The sequence below is a fragment of the Cololabis saira genome, chromosome 24 (genome assembly GCF_033807715.1).
Source record: "Cololabis saira isolate AMF1-May2022 chromosome 24, fColSai1.1, whole genome shotgun sequence".
Taxonomy (NCBI): Eukaryota; Metazoa; Chordata; class Actinopteri; order Beloniformes; family Belonidae; genus Cololabis; species Cololabis saira.
This window is the reverse complement of record NC_084610.1, coordinates 26,386,402-26,407,504: the sequence shown is the minus strand read 5'-3', so window position 1 is coordinate 26,407,504 and position 21,103 is coordinate 26,386,402. Positions and strand designations below refer to the sequence as shown.

Genomic DNA, 21,103 nt, shown 5'->3' with positions numbered 1-21,103 from the left:
GTCGTAAAATTACGAGAATAAAGTTGTAAAATTACGAGAATAAAGTCGTAATATTACGATTATAAAGTTGTAAAATTACGAGAATAAAGTCGTAAAATTACGAGAATAAAGTCGTAAAATTACGAGAATAAAGTCATAATAATATGATAATAAATTATGAGAATAAAGTCGTAAAATTACGAGAATAAAGTTGTAAAATTACGAGAATAAAGTTGTAATATTACGAGAATAAAGTCGTAAAATTACGAGAATAAAGTCATAATAATATGAGAATAAAGTCGTAAAATTACGAGAATAAAGTCGTACAATTACGAGAATAAAGTCATAATAATATGAGAATAAATTATGAGAATAAAGTCGTAAAATTACGAGAATAAATTCGTAAAATTACGAGAATAAAGTCGTAAAATTACGAGAATAAAGTCGTAAAATTACGAGAATAAAGTCGTACAATTACGAGAATAAAGTCGTAAAATTACAAGAATAAAGTCGTAATATTACGAGAATAAAGTCGTACAATTACGAGAATAAAGTCATAATAATATGATAATAAATTATGAGAATAAAGTCGTAAAATTACGAGAATAAAGTCGTAAAATTACGAGAATAAAGTTGTAATATTACGAGAATAAAGTCGTAAAATTACGAAAATAAAGTCGTGATATTATGAGAATAAAGTCGTAAAATTACGAGAATAAAGTCGTAAAATTACGAGAATAAAGTCGTGATATTACGAGAATAAAGTCGTGATATTACGAGAATAAAGTTGTGATATTACGAGAATAAAGTCGTAAAATTACGAAAATAAAGTCGTGATATTATGAGAATAAAGTCGTAATATTACGAGAATAAAGTCGTAATATTACGAGAATAAAGTCGTGATATTACGAGAATAAAGTCGTGATATTACGAGAATAAAGTTGTAAAATTACGAGAATAAAGTCGTGATATTACGAGAATAAAGTCGTGATATTACGAGAATAAAGTTGTAAAATTATGAGAATAAAGTCGTGTGAGTAGTTCCCACTACCGCACCTTTACCTGTACCGGGGATCTGATGATGTCACGCATGAGTGGGCGGGTCTGTGAAGCAGAGGCTGCTGGGAAGATTCCTGGACGTTCTGGACCGTTCAGGTCCGGTCTAGACCGGTCAGGAAGGTCCAAAGTGCCGGTAAAGTGGGACTGCCGTTAGCAGCGCAGAGAAACATCATATCTGTAGAGACGACCTCCATCTATTGGCTGTAACTAGCTGTCAATCAAAAGACCACGCCCCCATATATGTGGGGCGGGGCCACTGCAGGACTACGCCTCCTTTAGGGGGAGTGGTCTCCTTCAAGGGGAGGGGCCACCGCAGGGCCACGCCTCCTCCAGGGGGCGTGGTCACAGGAGTGGGCGGAGCTACTTTTCTACTTGTAGTGGAAGAATCTGTTACACCAATAAACATGTTTGACCTGCGGATCTGAGCGTCTGGTTGGATCTTATTGAATCTGATTGGATCTCAGCCTCTGATTGATCTGACTGTCTTATTGGATCTGATTGATCTGAGCGTTTGATTGGATCTGATTGATCTGAGCGGATCTTATTGATCTGATTGTTCTGATTGGTTCTGATTGGATCTGAGCAGGTCTGGATCCAGACCCTAGTGGTCGGTAGAAGTTGGTGCTTGGTTCAGACTCTTTACAGGAGAAGTGATGGGTTGCCACGACGACGCAGCAGCATCTCCAGCATCTCTGGCTCCGTAAACTGAAGGTTTCAGCCGCCAGGGAGACGGTTGCTATGGAGACGGATGGACGGACACGAGGTCACGGTCTCAGTGGAGGTACGTTGTCGTTTGGTGTTAGTTCTATGAAAAATAACACGTCTCAACATTGGATCGTAAAATTACGAGAATAAAGTGGTAATATTACGAGAATAAAGTCATGATATTACGAGAATAAAGTCATGATATTATGAGAATAAAGTGGTAATATTATGAGAATAAAGTCGTAATACTACGAGAATAAAGTGGTAATATTACGAGAATAAAGTCGTAATATTATGAGAATAAAGTCGTAATACTACGAGAATAAAGTGGTAATACTACGAGAATAAAGTCGTAATATTACGAGAATAAAGTCGTAATACTACGAGAATAAAGTGGTAATACTACGAGAATAAAGTCGTAATATTATGAGAATAAAGTCGTAATATTATGAGAATAAAGCGGTAATATTACGAGAATAAAGTCGTAATTTATGAGAATAAAGTGGTAATATTACGAGAATAAAGTGTGTCACACACACACACACACACACACACACACACACACGAACAACGAACTAACAATAATGAACAAAATAAAGGACAGGATATATTAAAGATATTAAAGACAGCAACATGTGTTGGTTCACTCTGTTATTTATTGATGTCATAATATCCAGGTTAAGGTCGGAAAATTACAATATATTGCAAAACTTCATTCGTTTCAGTAAATTCAACTAAAGGTGAAACAAATATCTTATTTCCCACTATATTCAAAATGAGATATTTCTAGCTTTTATTTGTTATAATTTTGATGATTATGGCTCATAGTTTATGAAAACCCCAAATAAAATATCTTGCTTTGCATGTAATTAGACTATGTAATATATTACTTTCACCTTTTAAGTTAAATTATTGAAATAAATTAACTTTTCTCCTCCCTCTGCTGGTCGGCTGAGGAACAGCAGGTCGTCCCCGGCTGCAGTTCTTCTGTCTGGCCGCTAGATGGAGACAAAGAACAGCTGATTTAAGCAGCAACTTTTACATTCAAGGAAACACTGAATCTTAAATATTCTTCCTTATGACTGTTTACTTTTCATCTCGACATTTTATGTTAAATTATTTTACACAACCTGGTGCCTTGAAATTCCCTCAGAGGTTAAAATCCAGAGTCAAATTCACCGTTTACCTTCACCGGCCGACACTTTTTACACATTTACAACCATCAATAAAGCTGATCAATCACCTGATCAATCACAGCAGCTCAGAAGGCTGAAGTCCATTTTCAAGGGCGTAACAGGAAACAATATTTAACTGATATCTGACTTTAAAGGTGGAAATGAAGAATAAACTCGGAGGTTGTTGTTTTATTATTTAATTTAGTTTTAAATCTTCTTGTATTTTATCATTTTGTTTTGTCTTTAAGCACAATCATGATTAAAGTTTACAGTTAAATCAGAAATTAACTTTTATATATATATATATATATATATATATGCACTTGAATATTGCACATGAATGGATGAAATAAATAAATAAACAAATAAGTAAAGATTTATAATACATTTTTACATTTATTTTATTGTCTTATGCATTTACTTCATTGAATATTTATGAATGAATGAATTTATTTCGAACATGTATATAAAAAATAAAAAATAAAAATAAACGGTAACATTTTCATATGAACATAGGTTTGAAAAAGGAGTAAGAAGAAGTTTACACTTTTTCCTATTTCCTCCCCCTTTATAACTCTGAAAAAACTGAATTTACATTATTGCTATTATTACATATAAATACTACGTAAACATGCCTATTACTACATAATTATCCATATAAGCATATAGAAAATACAAATACTACATCAATATTATATCAATATATAGAAAATACAAATATTATATAAATCTATATAAATATACACTATATAAACTACATAAATATCCCTATAAATATATATATATCATCTAAAATTATTATTTTTTAATTGAAACTGCGTTCCATACAAAATAAAAATGTAAAATAAGTGTCATAAAGATAAATAAACGTCACATTTCAAACCATAAACGTTCGATACTTTGATTTTAACATAAATCAATAAAAGCTTGAAGGCTCTGAGCCTGAACTTTAAACTTTAAAACTTTCAAAATAAAGCGCTCCGTGAGTGATAAGCCGTTAATCGTTAACGGCTTATCTCTGACGGAGCGCATTATTCTGAAAATCCCGACCGGAAGCAGCGTCTCCCCCGTGTCAGTGGACTGGTGGCAGCGAAGCAGAGAAACAGCAGAGAAACAGCAGAAAACTACCAGAAAACTACCGGAAAACCAGCAGAAAACTACCATAAATCCAGCAGAAAACTCCCATTAAGATGCCGTTCGTCGAGCTGCAGACCAACCTGCCCGCGGGCGCGTTCACGGACGACTTCGTCAAGAAGCTGTGCGCATGCGCGGCCGCAACTCTGAACAAGCCGGAGGAGGTGAGTGATAATAGTGGGACAGGTGATTATTATTACAGGTGATGATTAACCAGCCACCTTGAGACGAGGACAGAGTACTATAGTAGTAGTAGTGGTGTGGTGGTATTAGTGTGGTAATATTACTAGTCTGGTGGTGGTGGTAGTGATAATAACAGGTGATAATTACAGGTGATGATAATAACAGGTGATGATTAACCAGCCACCTTGAGACGAGGACGTACTAGACTAGTACTACAATAGTAGTAGTAGTACTAGCAGGGGGCGAGAATCCCGGGGGGGACAGGGGGGAAAGTCCCCCCCATTAGTAAAGCTGTCCCCCCCTAGAATAATTTGAGACAGAATTAATAATTTTGGAACAATGCAGCAGTATTTAGTAGTGATGCACCAAAATGAACATTTGTGGCCAAAACCGAAAATAATAATAAACAGTAAAATCTCATTACACTTAAAACAAGAGTCATTACCAGAAAAATAACTTGTTATTTGACAATTTTCACCTGTTTCAAGTAAATTTTCACTTAAAATAAGTAGGAAAATCTGCCAGTGGAACAAGATTTATCTTCTCATTACAAGCAAAAACATCTTGTTCCACTGGCAGATTTTTCTACTTATTTCAAGTGAAAATCTACTTGAAACAGGTGAAAAGGTTTTTTTTCCAATGATGAGTCTTGTTTTAAGTGTAATGAGATTTCTTTTGACTAAAAATGAGACATTTTAACTAGAAATAAGACAGATATTCTTGTACAGATTGTGGGTTTTTGTATCAGTGTATTATGTCAGATGTGTGTATTATTGCACCTTCCACCTAATACCATTGTTTTATTGCTCTAAGAAAGCTCTTCTGCCTGTTTGAGATAGAGATGAAAATGTCAAAATGCTGTATTAAAGGAAGGATCAAACTTTTATTCCTTGTCCCCCCCTGGATTTATTCTCTAAAATTTTACTGTTTATTGTCCCCCCCAACTATGAAACAGGATTTTCGCCCCTGAGTACTAGTGTGGTGGTGGTAGTAGTAGTAGTAGTTGTAATAATAAGTGTAATATGACAATAATACATGCAATAATATAAGATGTGCAATATCTGCCAGTCTACCAGTCTACCTCACAACACTCCACCTGCTTTTTTTGCACTGTTTCTTTCTTTCAACCAACTGTATATACTGTTCATATTTCTGTGATTATACATATTTTATATATTTTTTTTTTGTATTTTTTATATATTTTTTACTTCTGACTTTTCAGTCTTTTTACCCCTCCCCTGCATGTGTGTGCTAAGTTACTGCTGACAACAAAAATAAGTTTCCCCACTGAGGGAGAAAATAAAGGATATCTTATCTTATCTTATCTTATCTTATCTTAATAATACTAATACTAGTGCGGTGCTGGTACTACAGGTACTAGAGTAGTGGTAGTAGTAGTGTGGTGGTACTAGTACTACAGCTAATAGTACTAGTGTGGTGGTAATAATACTAGTGTAGTGGTATTACTGTGGGGGTACCAGTAGTATGGTTTTACCTAGTGAAGCACCGATTGTTCGGTAACCGAAATTGTTCGACCGAAAATGGCAAAAAAACACTTTGGGTGTTCGGTGGAATAAGTGGGAAAAAACGAACAATTAATAACAGCGTTGTAAAATAAGGAAATAGACTGGCCGCTCCGTCCCGTAACGTTGCGCACTACATAAATCGTTGGCCAAACAAAAACTAACCCCATAAGAATTTTACCAACATTCACCAGGAGGTGGAACCAAAACAACATCATGCTGGGAAATTTAAAAAAAATCATTTTTTTATGTTATGTTATGTATTTGATTTATGCAAATGGTGAAAAAATTGGCAAAATAAATGAAAAACTGCTGAAGAACCATGTTCAGTATTGTTCGGTATTCAGCGTGTTTATTAGTGTTTATTATTATTTTCGGTTTCGGCCACACCCCCCCACGACTGCTACCCAGCCCACAATGCACCGGCCTGCCATGGTCCTTCCTGCGGGTGGTGGGCCTACTGGAAGGCGGACCCGCGTCGCCGTTTCGGGCTGAGCCCGGCCGGGTCCCACGGGCAAAGACCCGGCCACCAGGCGCTCGCCTACGAGCCCCAACCCCAGGCCTGGCTCCAGGGAGGGGCCCCGGTGACGCCGAACCGGGCGACGTAACGGTCCTTGATGGTGTCTGGGGTGAGGGAAGTCTGGGCATCCCTGCTGAGGCTGCTGCCCCCGCGACCCGGTAACGGATAAAGCGGAAGAAGATGATGATGATGATGATGGTTTCGGCCACAAATTTTCATTTCGGTGCATCACTAGTTTTACTTGGCTGGTCTAAACCGGTCGGTGCAGGTGTGATTTACCTGGCTGGTTTACCTGGCAGACCAGCTTCACATGCTAGTAGTAGCAGTAGTAGTAATAGTAGTAGTAGTAGTAGTAGTTATAGCACTACAGGTAGTAGCAGTAGTATTTATTTATAAATGAAGGATCCCCATTAGCTGTAGCCATAGCAGCCAGCTAGTCTTCCCGGAACCATAACACATACAGTACAATCACACTTAAATAGCACACAAAACAAAAATCAAAACGTAAAACCAAAACAATACATACAATAGATAATAAACAAATCATCATTATCCACAACACACCAACCAGATGAAATGACTGTCTTAGATAGAGTTTAAGTTTCCTGTTAATAAGTGATTGACTGTAAATCCAGCGGAGATACTGAAGGAGATAATTCCAGAGACATTGACCTGGAGATAAAAGAACGTTGTAAAACATTTGTTTTTGAACGAGGCAATAAAAGCAGACGTTACTGGACGCTCTAGTATAATTATCATGAATAGTTTTAGTAAAAACAACCTGTTCAAACTAAAGAACTGCAGTTTTACTACAGTATAATTAATGTGGTGAGACTCCAAGTAGTTTAACACTTTATACTTGTTGAATTGTAGAATTAAATCATTTGTAATCAAGTTTCGGGTTGCTAGGTAATCTGTGTCTCGTTCCCATCACAATACTACGGAGTATTAGGGCCAGGCAGGAGAAATATAAAAATATTTTAGAGGGGGAAGATGGGCAGAAATATGTGCCACTAGAAACTGAATTTGAATCATTTATATTTGAATTTGAATTGCTCAACTTGAATAATTGCTTTAAAAAACTGAATCTGAATCACATAATTTGAATGTGTATTGTTTAATTTGAATCATTGCATTGAAAAACGGAATCTACATTCAGCTCTCACAATTCAAATTCAGTTCTTGCAATTAAATTTCAATTCTACTGTGCCACATCTGGGTCTTCTGCAGGAACAGCAATCGAGTGCAGATACAAAGAACTCGGGGATCAGTCACGTGACGTTTTTTGTTGTAATACTAGTCGGTACAGCATTCCGTCAGTGGAAGCAGCCGTTTACTGATCAGTGATCCATTAGAGGAACTGGACTTGTGGACCTGGAGCAGTTCAATGTCCACAGGTTGTTGCCGCGGTTACTGCTAGTGATGCACCGATTGTTCGGTAACCGAAATTGTTCGGCCGAAAATGGCAAAAAAACACTTTCGGTGTTCGGTGGAATAAGTGGGAAAAAAACCGAACAATTAATAACTGCGTTGAAATATAAATAGACTGGCCGCTCCGTAACTGTTGCGCACCACATAAATCGTTGGCCAACCAAAAACTAACCACATAAGAATTTTACCAAACATTCACCAGCAGGTGGAACCAAAACAACATAAATCAATCTATTACAGGTTTAGATGAGGAAATCAAACGTGGAAGAGCGTGGAGTGAAGTGGTGCAAACATGTCAGCAGTGTGGAAGTATTTTAGAGTGGCAAAGAATAAAACAAGAATGGCTGTTTGACATGAATGTTCTGCTCAAATATCTAGAGGGGAAACATCTGCAAAGTCTTTCAGCTACAAGTTTGATTTATCATTTGAAATGATAAAAAACCCTGAGCGCTTTAATGCATTTTTATTGTTTTAAGGCTTATGTTACAATGTTCAGTCAGTTAAGCCTAACGTAAGCTCAAAGATGGACAAAAAAATTATTTTGCTAATTTATTTATTTTAGGTTATTGTTCTTTGCTGGTATAATGTCTGCTGGAATATTTAAGAAATGCTGGGAAATTAAAAAATGTTCAGTTTTTTATGTTCAACAAATGTTTTCTACCTTGTCATTTTGTAAAAGATTTTTTTCTTTTAAAAGCCTAAATCAAATTTATTTGATTTATTAAAAAATGTTCAGAACAGAACAGGGGAACTTCAGGTGCCAATCAGATTACAGGTGGGGCCTCGGCCCCCATGGCCCCCTCTAGATCCATCCATCTCTCCCTCCCTCCCTCATCCCTCCATCTTCTCTTCCAGAGGATGAACATGGTGGTGAAGCCCGGCCTACCGATGCTGATGGCCGGCTCCTTCTCTCCCTGCGTGATGCTGTCGGTGTCGGCCATCGCTGCCACCGACTCCGCCGACAAGAACAAGGAGCACAGCGCTAAGCTGTTCGAGTTCCTGACCCGGGAGCTGGGGTTACCTGAGGACAGGTGAGTTCTAACCTGGGACAGGCGTTGAGATGAGGGAGGTGTGGTTATCAGCAAGTGTGTGTGAGCGGTAAGTCTGTGAACTTTGCTCAGAGCTGCTCCTCAGCCAATGTCCTTGATGTTATCAGACGGCCCGGTCAGTTCTGAAACAGGTCCACAGATGTTCCTGGAGAGGGGAGGGTTAGTGGGGGCAGAGTCACCTTGTTTACATTCCACCAGGGAGATTGTGACTGGAGCCAAACCGCTCCGTCAAGGGCAGATTATAGAATCAACAATTATTGCAAAGAACAGACAGAATCAGTAATTTTCCGTCTGCCTTTACTCTCTGGTTCATCAATGGCAATTCCAAACAGACAAATTTGTGATCAATTCCCACCAAGCCGAGCTTCCAACTTCTCCAAGGTCTTTTCCATCTTGCCAATGAGCTCAAAACCCACCGCCAGCCTGCGATTCTGTTCAAGAATCACATCCAGCTTGCGGTTTTGCTCCCCCAACGTTAAAGTCTGATCGTTGATCGCTTTGCTTATCCCCTCAGCCACGTCGGGCAGCTCAGAAAGAGCCAGAACAGCTGTCGACGACTTACGCGTTTGTCGGTAGACCAGGAATCCCCCTCCTCCTATCAGGAGAAATCCTGCTATCATAAATCCAATTATGAAGCATCTTCAACGTCCTCAACAGACAGAATCGCCAAACACAACGCTTTCCAATGTTTCCAGGAATCCATTGTGTATCCGGCAAAAAGTGTCCAAGAGGGCTCCCTTACCCCGAGACTTCTCGTCACAAAAATGTGGTCAATTGTGCTGAGAGACCAGTTAATCAATTCCATGATTGTAGAGTTTTGGAGGAATGAAAAGAATAGACTCTGAAGACGAGAAAGGACAAAAGCAGCAGCAGGGAAGATAGGGAGGGAGAGGAGCAGAGAAGCGTCCGCCTTCGCCGAGAGCCAGAAGACGGTTCATCTTTTCATTAAAAGATTGATGTATAAAATTATAGTTTAATCTGGAAGGCACGTGTAGAGTGTAGAGCGTTTAGTCGGACCGGGCTGCCGGAGGGGGCGGAGCCAGCGTGGCCACGGGGGCGGAGCCAGCGGCAGCACCTGCTGCTCACTGAGAAGAGCAATACTAGCTTTCACGTTAGAGTCCGCTAATGTCTTCAACTCCTGAAGAAAGTCACTCGTCGCTTTTACGGAAAAAAGAAAACTTGCCAAATATGGTGTAAAAAGTGGCTAAATTAAAAACGTTGGTTGTTCAGTCATTCTTCTAAACCAGGGGTCGGCAACCCACGGCTCTAGGGCCGCATGCGGCTCTTTAACGCCGCCCTAGTGGCTCCTGGAGCTTTTTCAAAAATGTTCTTTTTTCTCTTCTTTTTCTTTGTTTATTCTTTTTTTCTTCTTTTTTCCTTTTTTTCTTCCTTTTTCTTTTCCTTTTTAATCTCCACATTTCAACTCTTTTCTCGACATTTCAACATTTATCTCAAAATTTTGACTTTTTTCTCGACATTTCGACTTTTTCTCCAAATTTTGACTTTTTTCTCAAAATTTAGACTTTCCTCGACATTTTGACTTTTTTCTCGACATTTCGAATTTTTTCTCGAGATTGTACTTCAACATTCATCTCGACATTTAGACTTTTTTCTCGAAATTTTGACTTTTTTCTCAAAATTTTGACTTTTTTCTCGACATTTCGACTTTTTTCTCGAGATTGTACTTCAACATTCATCTCGAAATTTTGACTTTTTCATTGACATTTCGACTTTTTCCTTGACATTTGACTTTTTTCTCGACATTTTGACTTTTTTCTCAGAATTTTGACTTTTTTCTCAAAATTTTGACTTTTTTCTCAAAATTTTGTCTTTTTCCTCGTCAATTCAACTTTTTCCTCGACATTTTGCCTTTCGCCATTTGCCTCCATTATAAGACTTATACGAGACTTTTCATTTTTGCGGCTCCAGACATATTTGTTTTTTGTGTTTTTGGTCCAATATGGCTCTTTCAACATTTTGGGTTGCCGACCCCTGTTCTAAACCCTGACCGTATTTATCCGGGCGAGTCGGACTAACGTCGTTGTGTTTTCAGAATCGTCGTGCTGTTCCACGCGCTGCAGCCTCACCAAGTCGGCAAGAAGGGAACGGTCATGAGCTTCCTGTGAAGAAGCACGACTTCCTGCCGTCTCATCTGTAAATGAAGAAGCATCGACGCTAGTAACTGTGAAGGAAAGGATTTCCGAAAGGTCTTTAGTTTTCATCTCCTACCACTGTCCACCATGGAAGTTGTTTGTGAGACGTGTGTTTCTGCCACGTTGACGACTTTCTGTTCATGATAATAAAACCTCGTAAACAAAGTCTGAGCTGTTTCTGGGTTTTTTTCTTTGAAACTTTACTGCTGGAGATCTATCATTCATATCAGAACTACTGTGATATGTGAAGAGAACCGTTCAGGAACCAACGAGCCGGTTCTCGGAGTCCCAGAATGATTCTGATATTGATTTGGGTGCTAGACCAGGGGTCGGCAACCCGCGTCTCTTTAGCGCCGCCCTAGAGGCTCCTGGAGCTTTTAAAAAAATGTTTGACCTTTTTTTTCTTTTTTTCTTTTTCTTTAATTTTTTTTGCTTTTTTTCTCAGTTTTTCTTTTTTAATCTCGACATTTTGACTTTTTTCACGAAATCTTGACTTTTTTCTCGACATTTCAACTTTTTTCTTGACATTTCGACTTTTTTCTCAACATTTCGAATTTTTTCACGCCGCCGCCGGGGAGGGGGGGGTCCTCGCAGGCGGTGGGTTGCCTCCCTCCTACTTCTCCCCTCTGTGGGGTTGCCGGTGGCCTGGGTTCCGGGCTCTTCCGTGTCGGCCTCACACACACACACACACACACACACATAGTCACTTAGTCACACGCATATACACACACACACACACACATAGACACACACACTGGCTTGTTCACCTGCATGCTGGCTCTCTAGTTTTTGGGTTTAGGTAGCGGTAGCGATAGCTTAGCTCAGACTGCGATCAGATCTCAAGATTTGGGTCGATTGCTGTTCATGTTTTGGTCGGCTCCGTGCCGGTTTCGTGCTTTGTTTGTGGTTTTTTGTTGCAGATTTCCAGTGCTTGACGTGTGTTTCCGTGTGTTCCTGCTTCCTGGATTGGCAGTGGATGTCGTCACCCCCCCCCCCCAAAAAAAAAAAAAAAAAAATGTATATATATAAATACATATAACATACATATATACATATAAATATGTATATATATTAAATATAGTAATAATGCACATTTATATACTTTTGGTTTCTGCCATCATGGTGTCGATCATTAATATGTGGAAGAAAAGGGGACAAGGGGAAGAAAAAAATTAAAAATTTCACGAAATTTCGACTTTTTTCACGACATTTTGACTTTTTTCTCAACATTTCTTTTTTCACAACAATTTGACTTTTCACAAAATTTCGACTTTTTTCACAAAATTTTGACTTTTTTCTCGACATTTCGACTTTTTTCTCAACATTTCGAATTTTTTCACGAAATTTCGAATTTTCTCAACATTTCGAATTTTTTCACAAAATTTCGACTTTTTTTCACGACATTTCGACTTTTTTCTCAACATTTCTTTTTTCACAACAATTTGTATGGGGGTATTATTGTTCCAATATTATTTGTGTGTGCGTATCTCAATCTGTGTGTGCGTAAAAAGATTTGTATGTCTGTATTCAGATTTGTGTGTGCGTAAAAAGATTTGTGTGTCTGTATTCAGATCTGTGTGTGCGTAAAAAGATTCGTGTGTCTGTATTCAGATTTGTGTGTGCGTAAAAAGATTCGTGTGTCTGTATTCAGATCTGTGTGTGCGTAAAAAGATTTGTGTGTCTGTATTCAGATCTGTGTGTGCGTAAAAAGATTCGTGTGTCTGTATTCAGATCTGTGTGTGCGTAAAAAGATTCGTGTGTCTGTATTCAGATCTGTGTGTGCGTAAAAAGATTCGTGTGTCTGTATTCAGATTTGTGTGTGCGCAAAAATCAGCCGGTAGCTCTCGATTGGCCGTCTTTGCACACGTGGATTTTGACACAGTTCTGCCGCGGCAAATCTGTAAAAAGATCCGTGTGTAAAACGATTTGTCCGTAACTTTTGCTTTGCCCTGAGCTCGGACTCACAGGCTCACGCCAGGCTACAGTAGCAATGCAGCCTTCACACCACTAGCGTTTTATAATAGATCCATGACCACTAGTCGGCGCGTAGCACTCAGTCAGTACTTTACTTGCAGCAGTTCCATCGGGGTTTTGAACATATTATTAGACATCGTTTGGACTTTTATACTGCATGCAAACACCTGAACCCCATCTACTTCGGACCTATGTCGGACATTTAGTAATCGGGTTGCATATGGAGTGAGATAACTTCCAAAAAGATGTGTCCATGTTATAACTATTCGTATTCATAATGATAAACATTTGTATGTAAATAGAAAAGTTGTACTCAAAATGCTGCTGTCACGCACATGAGTCTGATAAATTATTAGGGTAAGAGTAAGAAATTGACCTTTTACGTCTAATTTATTCATTCACACACGCACTAATATATTTGGGAAACAGTTAGGCACCAAATATAATATATTTAATTTTCTCAGATGGCAAAAATAAGAACCTTATTGATCCCACATACTGTAGGAGTAATTCATGTCATATTAGAGAACAAGGTAGTGCCGAAAAACAATATATAGCCTATCCCCCCTCACAAAAATAAGAAAAATATATTTTCTCATCAACAAAGCATATTTTACATAAACATATTAAAAAATTTTCAAGTAACAAAATAACATATTTGAACAATTCTTCAATTGTTTCAGTTCTTTTATTGTCGGAAAAATGGTTCAAATGTGTTATTTTGTTATTTGAAAAAATTTAAATTTGTTTTGTTGATGAGAAAATATGTTTCTCTATTCTTATTTTTGTACAACGTTTTTACTTACATACAAATGTTTATCATTACGAATACGAATAGTTATAACATGAACACATCTTTTTGGAAGTTATCTCACTCCATATGCAACCCGATTACTAAGTGTCCGACATAGGTCCGAAGTAGATGGGGTTCAGGTGTTTGCATGCAGTATAAAAGTCCAAACGATGTATAATACTATGTTCAGAAACCCGATGGAACTGCTGCAAGTAAAGTACTGACTGAGTGCTACGCGCCGACTAGTGGTCATGGATCTATTATAAAACGCTAGTGGTGTGAAGGCTGCATTGCTACTGTAGCCTGGCGTGAGCCTGTGAGTCCGAGCTCAGGGCAAAGCAAAAGATACGGACAAATCGTTTTACACACGGATCTTTTTACAGATTTGCCGCGGCAGAACTGTGTCAAAATCCACGTGTGCAAAGACAGCCAATCGAGAGCTACCGGCTGATTTTTGCGCACACACAAATCTGAATACAGACACACGAATCTTTTTACGCACACACAGATCTGAATACAGACACACGAATCTTTTTACGCACACACAGATCTGAATACAGACACACAAATCTTTTTACGCACACACAGATTGAGATACGCACACACAAATAATATTGGAACAATAATACCCCCATAAATTTGACTTTTCACAAAATTTCGACTTTTTTCACAAAATTTCGACTTTTTTCTCGAAGTGCATAATGAATAAATAAATCTTCCTCCAGTTCTAACTAATATAGAAACATGCAGCATGTGTTGTCTTCATTCTAAGACTTTTCATTTTTTGCGGCTCCAGACATATTTGTTTTTTGTGTTTTTGGTCCAAAGAGGAAAGGAAAGGAAAAGACCAATCAGCTCCCAGAATGGAAGGAGGAAAAAAGTTGAAATGTCGAGAGAAAAAAGTCAAAATTTCATGAATAAAGTTGAAATGTTGAGAAAAAAGGCAAAAGTAAAATTTTATTCACGAAATTTCGATTTTATTTCTGAAATTATATTTCAACATTAATCTCGACATTTCTACTTTTTTCTCGAAGGGCACAATAAAATAAAATCTTCCCCTCAGATATTTTTCTCCTCATGTTCCTGATTCTCTTCCGTAGATAAAGGACTACATTGTTGGAGATTTACAGCCTAGTAAAGTTTAAAGCCACCAGGACGATACATGATTAGTTACAGGGAACAGTTTTAGGATCGGGGGGCGTTTCAGTCCTAATTCTCACCTAAAAACATTGAAATGAACTGAATTTGAACTAGTTCAAAGTGAAAATGGTGAACTATGAACTATTAATTTTTAAACTATGTGAACTGAAGTTTGAACTAGTTCCTGAGAAGGAAGAACTTGCACAACACTGTCTCTTCCCATCATTCCTCTGTGATTTCATGTATCATTCCTCTGTGATTTCGTGTATCATTCCTCTGTGATTCTGCGTAACCACCACTAGATGGCGAGATTGAGCCGTCAGAGACTGTCATGTTTCTAGTTCCAGAGTTGGGACATTTTCAACATTATTAACCCCCAGGTTTTATCAGCAGCTTTGAGTTCAGACCCACTAAAACTCCTGAACAGAAAAGAAAATGCAAGTACAATTTCGAGAAAAATTCGAAATGTTGAGAAAAAAGTCGAAATGTTAAAATGTCGAGAAAAAAATTGAAATGTTGAGAAAAAGTCAAAATGTCAAGAAAAAATCAAAATGCGGAAAAAAAAGTTGAAATGTCTAGATTAATGTTGAAGTACAATTTAAAAAAAAAAAAAAAAAAGTCGAAATGTCAAGAAAAAAATTGAAACGTTGAAAAAAAAGTCAAAATGTAAAAAAAAAGTCAAAATGTCCTGAAAAAAGTCGAAATGTCGAGATTAATGTTGAAGTACAATTTAAAAAAAAAAAAGTCAAAATGTCAAGAAAAAAGTCGAACTGTCGAGAAAAAAGTTGAAATGTCCAGAAAAAAGTCAAAATGTCGAGATTAATGTTGAAGTACAATTTCGAAAAAAAGTCGAAATGTCGAGAAAAAAAGTCGAAATGTCGAAAAAAAAGTTAAAAATGTCGAGAAAAAAAGCTGAAATGTCGAAGAAAAAGTTGAAATGTCGAGAAAAAAAGTCGAAATGTCGAGAAAAAAAGTCGAAATGTCGAAAAAAAAGTTAAAAATGTCGAGAAAAAAAGTTGAAATGTCGAGAAAAAAGTAGGAACTTGGACAACTCTGTCTCTTCCCATCATTCCTCTGTGATTTCATGTATCATTCCTCTGTGATTCCATGTATCATTCCTCTGTGATTCTGCGTAACCACCACTAGATGGCGAGATTGAGCCGTCAGAGACTGTCAGACATGTTTCTAGTTCCAGAGTTGGGACATTTTCAACATTAACCCCCAGGTTTTATCAGCAGCTTTGACTTCAGACCAACCTCAGGCCTCGTTTACACGTAGTAAAAACGGTGGTGTTTTCATGCGTTTTGGTCGTTCGTTTACACGAAAACGAAGCTCAAAGTCTCCAAAAACCATCATTTCTGAAAACTCCGGCCAAAGTGTAGATTTTTAAAACCTCCGTCTTCACGTTTGCTTGTAAACGGAGAGAAACGGACATTTAGGCTTCAGAACGTCACATTATGAGACAGAAACGTCACCACACTGCAAAAACCCAATCTTAACAAGAATATTTGTCTTATTTCTAGTTAAAATGTTTCATTTTTAATCAAAAAAAGAGTCGAAATTTTGAGAAAAGAGTCAAAATTTTTAGGAAAAAGTCAAAATTTTGAGAAAGAAGTCGAGAAAAAAGTCAAAATTTTGAGAAAAAGGTCGAAATGTTCGAGAAGAAAGTCGAAATTTACACGAAAATGAAGCTCAAAGTCTCCAAAAACTATCATTTCTGAAAACTACGGCCAAAGTGGAGATTTTTAAAACCCTCCGTCTTCACGTTTGCTTGTAAACGGAGGGAAACGGACATTTAGGCTTCAGAACGTCATTTTAGCAGGGCGAGTGCTACGTGGCCCGACCGACAGGATAGAGAGGACACGGAGTTTAGTGCAGAACCCTTTATTGGCAAAACTTCCAACACACCGCCACACGTGCACAAGCACCCAGTACTTCAGCTTCAGTCTCAGTCTTATAAGGCTGGCAGGGTGGAGAGGCTGACGGGACACACCTGTGTCCCATCAGCCTGAGTGGCTGCAGCTGCAGCTCCTCCACCCTGCCACAGTCACATTATGAGACAGAAACGTCACCAGCGTGAGTGACACCTGTGGTTACAATAGGGCTTGGTCGTCTTGACGTCATCACCTGGTGGAGACGCCATGTTGGAAGCTAACTTAGCTGCTGTTCGGTGTACAGACGTGCTCCCTCTATGTTGTCTTACTTGTAATCGTTACTTTCCGTTATTCTGTAACCATGGTAACCCCGTTGCTGTGTTGTTGCTGCAGCTCCACACAACAGACGTGGGGAAAAGATCAATAATGGTTTAACTTTTCACCGCTTCCCTGCACGGAGGCAGAACCACGGAGGCCGGCCAATTATCTGAGATAACAGAGTAAAAGAGTCGTCAGCTCGCTTGGATCGCGGCTGTAACGACCAAACACCTTCCACAGTATCCCACAAACAAACACTCACACAGACCGGGGTCGGATCAAAACACGGGTTTTATTCCCCACTTCGCCAGCTAAACGCAGTTACTGGCCAGCTCTCTGCGCTGCGATTAACCCCAATCTTCAGATAAAACTAGTTTGTTGAGGAAAAGATAGTAACTCTTATTTGTAGCTGCAGAGGAAAAAAATAATCTCACGAGGAAAACAAAAATATTGCTCACGCCTCGGAGCCTCTTCAGCATAATATAGCAGTCAAAAAAAAGAAAAGAAAAGTAAGAGTAATACAAAACATGTACTGTATGTTGTACTATTATACTAATTTATTGAAACACATGGCGAGTCAAACATTTACCAAAGTAGCTGCCAAACACTCCTAAACAAGGAGACGGTGGTTCTGCAGAACTGCGGCAGTAATCCCTTATAAAGAGTGGCGCTCCGACGAGGAGCTCCATTCTTTAGTAGTGATTTCATATGGATCCAGACCGTTAATAATCATTATTTTCTCCATATACCGCTCCCTGGCTTCCTTGTTTAAGGTATCCCGGTAAATTCCAGTTCCTTTCCAGCAGTTTAACATCTTTTTTTTTGCGTTCCATCTGTTCACTTGGTGCTACTACACTGCTGTTTGTTTACACTCCCGAGGCTGCCAACATGGCCACCACGTCCCAGAATGCACCTTGGTAACCAAGCCCTATTAGTTTTTAACCGTCAATATTTTCTTGTATTTTACTAGTTTTATTTTCTAAAGTCACACTTAAAAGTAACTCCACTTCTCTGTCACTCCAAACCAAAGACTCTGGTTCATCTTGGAAGTAACTGGAAGTTACTCGTGTCATTTGTTGATGTTTTTTTCCAGGATTCTGATTGGCTAGCATGACTTTATCTTCTCGTTACACTGCCCCCTGTAGGTTTGGCTGCTCATAGCACCTTAACAGATATTTATGCAGGTTCCTGGAAATTATGGGATTTTTATAAACGTAGAGGGGGAAATATCAGTTTTTGTAAATACCCGGATACGTGGAAACGTGGCCTAAAACTCCTGAACAGAATAGTCTTTGAGCATGTTTCATGTGTCTGTTGGTCACATGACTGATCATGTGTACAAACACATTGCACTTTAATAACTGCCATCACTTTCCAGAGAAATTAGTTTCATGTGGTTTCATGATGAGGAAGTTCTCGCCCGGTGTCGAGCAGCAGATCAGTCGACTCATGATGACTAGAATTGTTACAGATTATTTTGTAATCCTGTATTTGACCCGGTCTTTGTACGTTTTGACCGTATAGAAACGTAATTCTTGCCATTTTAAGAATGAGATGAACCTGAATAGAATAGAATAGAATCCTTTATTGTCAATGTAAACATTGTTTCCAACAACGCTGAGAAAATCTGTTTAGCAGCTCCACTTGACAGAATAACACTCAGCAAGAATCAACACACACAGAAACAACCAGAATTAAAGCTGCAAGCAGCGCTGAACGGGCCCTCTCACTCACGGCCACCGCCCCCCATAAGCATATCAGAAATGACACCACCCACGACTTCCTATGTCAAACCATTCAAAAGTTATGGCAGAAAATAGAGACTATGAAATATCGACCAATCAGAAGAAGGGGCGGGGCTAATGTGCACCAATTATGGCCAAGGACTCAAAACCATGTCCGATGACTCCACCCACGAATCTTTATGTCAAACCATTCAAAAGTTACGGCAGAAAATAGGAACTATGAAATATCAACCAATCAGAAGAAGGGGCGGGGCTAATTCAGGCCAATGAAGCTCAAGGACTCAATACCGAGTCCGATGACACCACCCACGAGTCTTTATCACAACCCGTTCAAAAGTTATGGCAGAGAATAGTATTCTAGGGGGCGAAAGAAAGAAAGAAAGAAAGAATAAATAATTCCTACAGATACAATAGGGCCTTCGCACTGTAAGTGCTCGGGCCCTAATAATAAATAAATCAAATTGAGGGTGGGGAGCACGGACTTAGATCTTCTGTAGTTCCTTGGTTCTGGAAGTGTTGAGGTCCAGGTTGTTCTGAGAGAACCACCAGTCAGTCAGTGCTCGACTCCTCCCTGCAGACGACTCATCGTTGTTCTTAAAAATGGTGGTGTCGTCGGCGAACTGGATGACGGTGTTTGTGGGATGGATGGGGGAGTAGTCGTGGGTGAAAAGGGAGTAGAGTACAGGGCTGAGGACACACCCCTGTGGAGCTCCAGTGTTCAGGGTGGAGGAGGTGCGTCCCCCATCCTGACGCACTGGGGTCTGTTCCTGTGGAAACCTGCCTAAACCTGCCTAAACCTAAACCTGTCCAGCTTCTGGGTCAGTTTGTGGTGAACGGCTGTGTTAAATGCTGAGCTGAAATCCACAAACGGCTTCCTCACGTAGGTGTTTCTTTGGTCCAGGTGGGCCGGGGCGTTAATTGGTTAAGCCAAGTTACGGCAGCCACCACACCTTCAGGGTAAAATGTAAATGTTTGTTTTTTAAATACATTTATGGAATTACTCTGTCTATTTGTATTGATTATTCTGTTATTTAATACATATAAAAGAACTACAAGTGCAAATCATTTCACTAGGTATTATCTTTCCCAACACTTATGGATGTGTGTTGCGTAAAGGCGCATTGACTGAATTGATCAACACGTTGTTAAAGTGTCGTGTTCATAGTTAGCAGGATGTGCGAGACTGCATTTGAAAAAGTTCACATTTTCTTGACAACGCAGATAAGCTACAAACTTCTGTGATGAGTATTTGCTGGACGTGTTATTGATACTCTAGTTAAGTTCTGTGACTCGTAACCTTGCCGTACCTTAGTAAGACTGAATTCTTCTTTCTTTCTTTCTTTCTTTATTTTTCCGATGAAATGAGGTTCTTTTTCCCCCTAAACGTGCCCCAAAAGTCACCAAATTTTTCACCAAGCCAGGCCTGGTGATAAATGTGATATTTAATGGTTTGCATTAATGGGCGTGGCCTAACGGCTCAACAGCGCCCCCTAGAAAACTTTGTGCCTCAAGCCCCATAATACGGTTTGACGTACATGCACGAAAATCAGTACACACCTGTATCATGTCACAACTTAAAGAAAAGTCTCTTGGAGCCATGGCCCAAACCCAACAGGAAGTCGGCCATTTTCAATTAATCGTGTCATTTTGGCGCAATTTATGCCATTCCTTCGGCAGTTAATACGGCCCGAACCGTAACGTGCACCCAGGTGTGTTATACATCAAAATGTGCGTCTCCATCCTCCGACACCGCGCATTACTTTTCTCAGTCAAAAGCGTTACCGTGGCGACGCTAGACGCCAAAAAGCACCCCCCCTTCATCTGATTGATCCATATTTGATAGTTCCTACTTTCTGCCAGAACTTTTGAATGGTTTGAAATAAAGAGTCGTGGGTGTTTCATCCGCTAAATGTCCAGACCTGAAGAATCTACATGCAATTAATTACTTTATTTGTTATTTACTGTTTAATTGTGTCTTGCTGCTTTTAATGTTGATGTAAAGCACTTTGAATTACCTCGTGTTAATTGTGCTGTACAGATAAACTTGCCTTGATTACCAACAAGCGTGACAACGCAGCGCTTCAGTCCGGACGCCGACGTCCTTTTTTTTTGCTTTTATCCGACTTCAACGACACAAATGTGACACTTTCACAAGTTATTTAGGTTGATTTCTATGAACAGAAGCTGAATTGAGAGGCAGCTCTGGGAAAATCACTCTGTATAAAGTGTCTAAAGAGGAAGTGGTTTGAGCATTCTTCTAAAATACAGCTCGGTGCGACCGCGGACGCGAGCGTGTGGTTTAAATCTGCTGTCAGGCAGCGCCTGCTCGTCTTTGTTGCTGCTGCTGC

The 21,103-nt window shown here is 39.1% G+C and overlaps 1 protein-coding gene across 1 annotated transcript; it reads left to right on the top strand.

Annotated features, from left to right (window-relative positions):
- The first annotated feature begins 3,962 nt into the window (after nucleotides 1-3,962).
- ddt (D-dopachrome tautomerase) lies at nucleotides 3,963-11,077 on the top strand. Its single transcript, XM_061716255.1, has 3 exons — nucleotides 3,963-4,216; nucleotides 8,565-8,740; nucleotides 10,812-11,077. The coding sequence occupies exons 1-3, from the start codon at nucleotides 4,109-4,111 to the stop codon at nucleotides 10,882-10,884; spliced, it is 357 nt and encodes a 118-aa protein (XP_061572239.1). The 5' UTR covers nucleotides 3,963-4,108; the 3' UTR covers nucleotides 10,885-11,077.
- Nucleotides 11,078-21,103: the final 10,026 nt, after the last annotated feature.

Bases quoted from the DNA above. Each gene is read 5' to 3' on its own strand.
- ddt (XM_061716255.1), top strand. From the start codon at position 4,109: ATGCCGTTCGTCGAGCTGCAGACCAACCTGCCCGCGGGCGCGTTCACG. The intron at 4,217-8,564 runs GTGAGTGATAAT...CTTCTCTTCCAG, and splicing joins CTCTGAACAAGCCGGAGGAG to AGGATGAACATGGTGGTGAA. The intron at 8,741-10,811 runs GTGAGTTCTAAC...TTGTGTTTTCAG, and splicing joins CTGGGGTTACCTGAGGACAG to AATCGTCGTGCTGTTCCACG.